The following is an 8376-nucleotide window of genomic DNA, read 5'->3' as shown; positions in this document are numbered from 1 at the left end:
CCATTAGCCTTAAGTGTTGGCCTCAGTTGATCTCTCCCTATACCCACTTCCTTTCTGCCCACATCCATTCCCACAGATCATAACAAAAGAATTCTTAGGACTCTTTGACAGGCTGCTGCCCTCTCTGGCTTCCAGGGAAAGAACATTCTCATTGAATGCATTGGTTCCAGAAGAGTTTACTCTTTTAGAGTTCTCTGCTGCCTGCTGTGGTCTGTCCCAGAGAATCACACGTTAGAATTGGAAAGGATGCCTTTCCACTGCATCAATGAGGACACAGACCCAGTCATCTATCTACACTGGAGATTCTCTGCCTGGAATGCTCATCACATTTATCTAGTTTATTAATTTGGCTGTTGTGCTCCAGGGGCAGATAATGCACAGTGTGAATGATGCCTATTGGGGTTAGTGATACCCTGGAATTGAATTAGACTAAATTGCTATAGCAAATAGATCCCAAAACATGTTGGTTTAAACACAAAAACACATCTTTCAGATACCACTTAGAAATTTAGAATCTCTATACTTACCAAGTTTGTCTCTTCCTTCACCTGGGGCAGCTGTCCCAGGCTGCGGGAGGGGTCACTCAGTGCTCTACTCCATGTGGTAATTTAGGGACCCAGGTTAATGATAGCACTGCCATTTTCAAAGCATGACTTTCAAGGTGACTCTGGTTTTTGTGATTCAACAAGGAAATGGAAAGGGAAAAAGAGTATGGGAAAGCACAGGTGGGAGATCTTATGGGCTGGGTCTTGAAGTGGCCCACATTGTGTCCATTCACATTTCTTTAGAGAAAACATGGTCCTAGGGCCACACTTAACAGCAAAAGAGGCTGGGAAAAGTCATGTAGTTGGTCAGCCACATGCCAGGCTACAGTTGTTTCCAATGAAGATGTAAAAATTATGTTTATATCCTCATATCTGGTACTGAGCAGACAGGTACTTAGAAAATATTTATTAAATTATGGGATAGATGAACAAGGGAAAGGATGAATAAATGAATGAAGGAGCGGGGTGATTCTTCCATGGTTGCACAGCTAGTTACAGAACTTTTTCTGCAGACATTACTATTTTATTGTCAATGAAAGAGGTTATAGATTCCCCCAATAGTTCTCCACATTTGCAGAAAACATTGTCACATGAATGCATGGGAAAATAATTAACAATTGTCCTACTCTAAGGAAATTCAGTGGATAGAATTCTGAAACTACATTATATATTTTTGGGGATATTCTTAGTGATGTAATCTTAAACTTTACAAATAAATTAGCCATGGGTGGTTGTTAACAAATCGCTGTAGTGCTGCTTTTCAAAAGCAACTTTTCTTATTTACAATTTGCTGTTGTTTCGGTTGTTGTTGTTATTGGTTTGATAGAAACTCAGAACATCAATAAAGGTCCTTGGAGATAACCAAGTTCAATTCCCACTGAGTTCTGACACAATGTTCTTTCCTTCTTCAGCAATAGAACTGCTGGATTTTAGTTGTATTAATACACGGTTGACCCGAATAAAGCCCATATTTCACAGTCTTGCTGGAAGCGCATGTGGTCCTGTGGCAAGGTTCTGGACAATGGCATGTTGTGTAGCAGCTTCTAGGAATCTCACTTAAGAAACAGAATGCATATGACTTTATATTTTTCTTCAGTCCTTTCTAGTGCCATCTTGGGGCATGAGATTGAGGTTATGCACAGTGGAGCCTAAGTAGGAGGAGCTTGACTTTGCACCAAACCTAGATTGCCTACCTAGACTTTAATGTGTGGGAGAAATAATCATCTATTTTGCTTGAGACCTCTCATTTGGGTTTAAAAAAAAATTACTTCCAGCTGCAACTTGCCCAAATTATTATACTATGCAACAATGAGGAAATGAAATAACTTGTGGTCACTTGTGGGAATTGGATCTCATGCAGTACCTCTACATGCATTCTCCACTACAGAAAAAACAAGATAAGAAAAGAAAAACCCACCCAAAAACAAGACAAAAAAAATACAATCCCCAAAACACTACGCAAACACCATGATAGTAAAACAGAAATGCCGATAAGTACGCATGCACAGAAAAAGGAAATTTACAGAGCACAGTTGCTTTCTGTTCTAAAATCACTGAGAACTGACTCACATTTCATACACACTCAGTAAATACTTTTCCTGGATTTTTTTCCCTGGTCACACAGGTAGTTTCATTTCCCAGCTTCCCTTGCAGTTGGTTGGTCATGTGACTAAGCTCCAGCCAATAGAATAAAAGTAAAAGTGCCCTTTCCTTGGCCAGAGGTGCCAATTTGACTCAGGGGTGCGGCATGATGGTGGTGGGTATAGGCACCGCACTAGCAATCTCCTCCCTCCTGTCCCTGCTGCTCTTTGCTGGGATGCAGATGTACAGCCATCAGCTGGCATCCACCGAGTGGCTTATCATCCAGGGTGCACTGCTTGGCTCAGGTCTCTTCGTGTTCTCCCTCACTGCATTCAAGGTTCTGGAGAATCTTATCTTTGGCAAAGGATCCCAAGTAAAGATCTTCTCTGAGATGCTCCTGTGCCTCCTGTTAGCTGTCTTTGCGTCTGGCCTCATCCACCGAGTCTGCTTCATCTTCTCCATGGTTGGTCTGTACTACATCAAGACCTCCTCCACTGTGTACCAGCCAGCAGCTCCATTCCTCACACCAGCTAAGGTCACAGGAGGAGCAAGAAGAGAAATCGACCCTGAATGTTTAATAGAGTTGATTTTTTATAAAAAGAAAAAAAAAAAGTACCACTTCTACACCAGCCCCCACCTCGCACCTCCTGTGCCTGTCCTCCACACTCCTTACTATCCAGCACCTAAGTGCAAAGGATTCTAAGGTCATAGGTGAGGATAGAACCATTTGACAAAAGAGCCTGGGTCCTTGAATCTCCCTGTGGGAAACCACCTGCTGACTGGAAACACTCCTATGGAACTGTTGGGTGGGTGAGAAAGCAGCTTATGTTTTGGAATTTGTTTGTTACAGTGACATCTTATGGAGTCTCTTTTCCTGTCCTTTGCCTCAGCTCCATCTGGGTTGGAGGCTGACCTGCGTTGGGTAGATTTTGAGTTTGAGGTAGGGTTTTTGCTGACACACTACCAGGTGTGGTGGGATTTCAGTCTTTTCTGCTCTCTGGTTTGGTGCCCAACACACATCTTCGTTGCCTCTGGGTGACATGGTGCTACATGTTTGTGCCTTTCCTGTCTCCTGCCTCGTCTTCTTCCTGGAGGAAGGTGCTACCAGCCGACGCCTCTTTGACTCCAAGTTTGTGTCTTGGCTCCAGATACCCCGGACTCTCACCTCCTTCACTCTTTGTATCTCTCTTGTCTTTACTCATTCCTTGTTCCTAATCCTCTTCCCATTTCTTCCCATTGAATATTATTTGCCTTCAGAGCAATTGGTTTACTTACTCCTTTAAGGAATAATAAATAAATTGCTAAGTGATTATCAGGCCAGTCGCCATGACTCACACCTGTAACCCCAGCACTCTGGGAGGTGGAGGCGGGCGGATCACCTGAGGTCGGGGACTTTGAGACCAGCCTGGCCAACATGGTGAAACCCCATGCTGGTTTCAACCATGCTGGTCTGACTCACGGGCTGGAGCAGCCGAGACAGCTAACTACAGAATCCCGGGCGTGGGCCTGGGGGCCCTGGACTGGGAGTGGTGGAGTCTTCTGCGCCTAACGGCTACCAGGAATGACAGAGTTGCAGATGGCTTTGTCGGCCGCCAGGCGGATCAATCATCCTGGCTCCCAGTCCTCTCTGTCCCACCACCAGGCCTCACGCTCAGCAGGCCGAAGGGAATCGGGCTGACCAGTCCTACGGTTTTTTCAATACAAACGTTAGCTGGTTGTGGTGGCACATGCCTATAATCCCAGGTACTCGGGAGTCTGAGGGAGGAGAATTGCTTGAACTCAGGAGGCAGAGGTTGCAGTGAGCCAAGATTGTGTCACTGCATTCCAGCTTGGGCAACAGAGTGAGACTCCATTTAAAAAAAAGAAAAAAAAAAAAGTGATTCTTGACTTCTACACCTAAGACTCCAGACTGACATCAGGGTGTAGGCTTTCAGAGCAAACAAAAGCCTTAAGGCTCTTGTCATTTTCTCCAGTTACAAAACTTCCACCATTTAAGAACATATCTGGCTCCCAGATCATTGGCTGAGAGCTTTCACTGACAGGTCCCAAGTTCAATGACAGAACAAAGCTCTGGTTTTCAGTTCTGTCCACTTCCCCAGGCTTTCCTTGTATGGAAGTGGCCTTAGGCATTCCTTTTAGTTATTTCAGAGGCAGATTGTTCTGATTTTGAGGTACTTTTACTTTAAGTCTCTGTGGCATCATCTAGACCTCCGTGATGGCTGCCATCTCTCCACATCCTTCCCCCAATCCCAGGGAGGCAATCTTTATTCTTTGGGCTGGTTTGGTATCTGCTCTTTCCCGAAAACTCAACAAGTCACCTCAACAAGAGTGCAGAGGCAAGATCCTCCATTAGCTCTGGGACCTTAGGAGAGCCACACATAATATCTTGAGCCTCAGTTTCTCATCTGCCAAACGTGGAACAGAATTACTTTCCTGCCTGCCTATGTAATTGTGAATATTTTTTTTTTTTTTTTGAGACGGAGTTTCGCTCTTGTTACCCAGGCTGGAGTGCAATGGCACGATCTCGGCTCACCGCAACCTCCGCCTCCCGAGTTCAGGCAATTCTCCTGCCTCAGCCTCCTGAGTCGCTGGGATTACAGGCACGTGCCACCATGCCCAGCTAATTTTTTGTATTTTTAGTAGAGACGGGGTTTCACCATGTTGACCAGGATGGTCTCGATCTCTTGACCTCGTGATCCACCCGCCTCGGCCTCCCAAAGTGCTGGGATTACAGGCTTGAGCCACCGTGCCCGGCCTTGTAATTGTGAATATTAAGCAATGAGAATTTTGTGAAACCACTGACATTCTGCAAAGTACCATATAAAGAATGCTAGGAGTTATTCATATTACTTCACTTTTAGAAATGATTCAGCTTCACCTTCTCTACTTTTCTAATTCCCCCTGGCCACCTCCCTCACCCCATCAGGGCCAGGAAGGAAATGGGAGGAATGATTCATACAGCTGGTTTATTTCCTTAAGTTTAGCTTCACCCTTAAGTTTAGCTCACTTCCCTAGGCTTGGATGGGTGACCTCCTTCATCAGTTCATGGTGGCTTTCCAGGGTCACCAAAAGCTTTGCCTCAGGACAATAGCCTATTTCATACACTTTATCTAAAAACTGATAGAATCACCTAGCTCTGGTGAAATCAGAGAGCTTGTACCGCCAATATCTCTGCAGGTGGAGAAGACGAGCTTCCAGTGGAGCCTGTGTGAGGGTGGGGGAGCAGGGATGGTGAGTTCTGTTCTGGTCTTTAGAGAGCAGGGTCTGGGATCCCCCTCCCTCCCTGGCCTCCTTGCTCAGCAGTGGTAAATCAGAGTGACTGGAATGATGCTTTAATATACTGGTCTCCAGACTTTGCCCCCAACCCACCAGTGTGGAATTAATGGGGTGGGGTGGGGAGAGGGGGACATCCCACAAGGACTAATGTCTCAGCCCTCAGGGTCCTTGTATCAGTCTCAGCCTCATCTCCTGAGCTGAGTGGCTGAGACCAGGTGGGGGTCGCAGAAGGAGGGCAGAGAGGGAGACAGCAGCGGGCTGAGCCTGCAGTTCCACAATTCCACCTTTACTCTGGAATAGCCGGCCTGGTAGAAACCCCTTCTGGGCTACTGGACGGTGAGTCGTGTCTACACAGTAGAGGGCAAGTGAGGAAACAGTTATTTTGTGAATTGTTGAGGATATAAACTCTTTCACGGGATTTAAGCTATTTAAAGCTAGTCACTGAGGCTGCGAGTTCCGTTACCACCACTTGGTCTCCAGGAACATGTCCCCAGAGCTGCTGGTTCCTGCCTTTTTCTTTGGCCAAGATTGTATTTCCTGCAAGGAGTAGGAATAACTGAGGATTGAGTAGCCCGGTGTTCTCTCCCCACATCTAGGAGCTGTCCCAACCCCCCACCTCCCCGCCCACCTGGGTAGGAATCACCACACCTGCCCCTGCTACCTGAGCTCCTGAACCAGGTGGGGCTTTAATCTCAGGCACTGGGCTCACTCACAGGCAGTCGGCGTGCTGGGAAGAAAGTGTGTTGCAAACTCTGGAAGTGAGTTCAAATGCTCGTCCTGCTGCTGTAATTAATTTGAAACTCCAGCGAGTTCCCGAACCTGGCACCCTCATTTCTTATACTGGTAATAATAATTTCTTTGTATGTTCTCTGTGAGAATTAAACAGATACCAGGTGTCTAAAGTGCTCAATGCACATAGTATATGTTCAAGAAATGGTAGTTACAGGCTGGGTGCAGTGTCTGACCCTCATAATCCCAGCACTTTGGAAGGCGGAGGCGGGAGGATCGTTTGAGCCCAGGAGTTCAAGACCAGGCTAGGCAGTGTAAGAAGACCTTATCTCTACAAAAACTAAAAAAATTAGCCAAGCATGCTCTGGCATCAGCAGTCCTAGCTACTGGGGAGACTGAGGCACGGAGGATCATTTGAGCCCAGGAGTTCGAGTGAGCTATGATCTCACCACTGCACCTCAGCTTTGGCAATAGAGCAAGACCCTATCCCTAATAAGACAGACAGAAAGAAATGGTAGTTATAATTGGTTACTCTGGGGGTCCAGAAGTCACCAATGAGCAGAGTCTCGATGGCCCATGCAAGTTACTGGGATAATTCCTGCTGACAATGAGCTTTTGAGCGCCTTGCTGGGCGGACAGACCTGAGTTATTGGAAAAGCCCTGGAGGAAGGAAATCGAGGGCAGGCAGCTCTGAAAGGTCCGCCCTGTCGCTGCTCTTACCCTCCTCCCCCATAGACCAGTGACTCTTTATACGACCTCAGGTAGCTTCAGTCTGACTCCCAGGCTGGAGCAGCAGAGACAGCTAACTACAGAATCCCGGGCATGGGCCTGGGGGCCCTGGACCGGGAGTGTGGAGTCTTCTGCGCCTAACGGCTACCAAGAATGAGAGTTGCAGATGACTTTGTCGCACGCGGGGCGGCTCAATCATCCTGGCTCCCAGACCTCTCTGTCTCACCACCAGCCCCCGGGCTTAGCGGGCGGAAGGGAATCGGGCTGACTAGTCGTAGGGCTCCAAGCTCCCCTGCCCTCAGTGCTCAGAGTCTTGCATTGACCGGAGCAGTACGCTGGTTTCCACGCCTGGAAAAGAAAGCCGCTCCCGCCGGGGCAGGTGGGGGTTGCGGCCCGTTGGTCTTCCGAGGCCTAGGTTGCCCAGAGCAGGCGGAGCCCTGGATCCCTCCAGGAGCCGGCCTGCGACGAGGTCGGTCCCCGGGACTTAGGGAGGGAGGGAGGGAGGGGACGCGCTTGGTACCCAGGGTAGGCTGGGCCGCTGCGAGCTCTGGATTTAGCCTCACATCCGCCCTTGTGCCGGCCTCTCCGATTTGTGAGTCCTTCCAAGAAAGAGCCCTCTAGGGCAGCTAGGGACATGTCTCGGGTCAGGCGAGGCGGCAGGCCTTCTTCGGACCCATCCCCAGCGGTGTTGCGGAGACTTTCTCCTCTGCTGGGCTGCCTGGGGCGGACACCTACCCAGGCGAGGGAGCTGCCCTGCCGCCGAGATTGTGGGGAAATGGCGGAAGACACCCCATCGGAGGGCACCCCGTCTGCCTCTCCGCACTCCGATTCCACCCTGCAGCCCAGGAGAAACCATTTCCGAGTTCCAGCCGCACAGGCACCCGCGGAGTTTCCAAATGAGACTCCCGCGAGGTCGCTCGGAACCTCGACCCTGACACCTGGACTCGAGGTCTCCCAGGACCAATCTCGGCCCCGTTGCCTGGTCCCCGACCACCGCGACCGGGAGTTCCTCTTTCCGTACCTGCTCACCAGCTGGCCTCAGGCAATGGCTCCAGGAATGAGCACCAACCCGCGCTGGGGTGGGTTCCGGTGGCAGGAATGGAGAGGGGGTCCTTTTCTAGCCCCAGCGCCTTCATTTAGGTGCAGGAGCTCTGAGCCTTAGCTAGACTTTCCCCCACTCCGTCGGACGCCCGGTGGGCTCCTGGGCTTCTGGGCTTACCCTCACACCTGTGCACTAAAGGACAGCCACCTTCCCGAGCTGCAGGTCGGTCCCCTCAGCGTTCATGGGGCGTTTTTCTTCACCCCCTCGCGGTGCACGCGTTTTCTCTCACACCAGCTCACATCCCCAGTACATCTCCATCCAATGAGTCTCCCTGCCCCTCCAGCGTTTCCTAGGCAGCTTTGAGTGCCCAAAGGACTGATGTCTTAGTGCTAGGATGGTAACGCGATGAAAAAGGAAGGGGCCGGTCCAAAGTCCTCTCCTCCTCCATCCTTCTTCAACTTTCCCTCGAAAAAT

At 49.2% G+C, this 8376-nt stretch overlaps 1 protein-coding gene across 1 annotated transcript; it reads left to right on the top strand.

The window, feature by feature from the left end:
- Window positions 1–2251: 2251 nt before the first annotated feature.
- On the top strand, window positions 2252–5338 carry LOC108315471 (keratinocyte-associated protein 2-like). The gene is made up of 2 exons (XM_017544820.2): window positions 2252–2698; window positions 5304–5338. The coding sequence occupies exons 1-2, from the start codon at window positions 2293–2295 to the stop codon at window positions 5336–5338; spliced, it is 441 nt and encodes a 146-aa protein (XP_017400309.2). The 5' UTR covers window positions 2252–2292.
- Window positions 5339–8376: the final 3038 nt, after the last annotated feature.

This window comes from Cebus imitator, unplaced genomic scaffold (assembly GCF_001604975.1).
Source record: "Cebus imitator isolate Cc_AM_T3 unplaced genomic scaffold, Cebus_imitator-1.0 Scaffold172, whole genome shotgun sequence".
Lineage (NCBI taxonomy): Eukaryota > Metazoa > Chordata > Mammalia > Primates > Cebidae > Cebus > Cebus imitator.
Note: the sequence above shows the minus strand (reverse complement) of the source record. Positions and strands in the feature narration are given on the sequence as shown.

What these genes read in the sequence shown, in the direction of transcription:
- LOC108315471 (XM_017544820.2), top strand. Translation starts at nt 2,293, where the DNA reads ATGATGGTGGTGGGTATAGGCACCGCACTAGCAATCTCCTCCCTCCTG. An exon ending in AAGAGAAATCGACCCTGAAT is followed by an intron (nt 2,699 to 5,303) that starts GTTTAATAGAGT and finishes ATATCTCTGCAG; the next exon opens with GTGGAGAAGACGAGCTTCCA.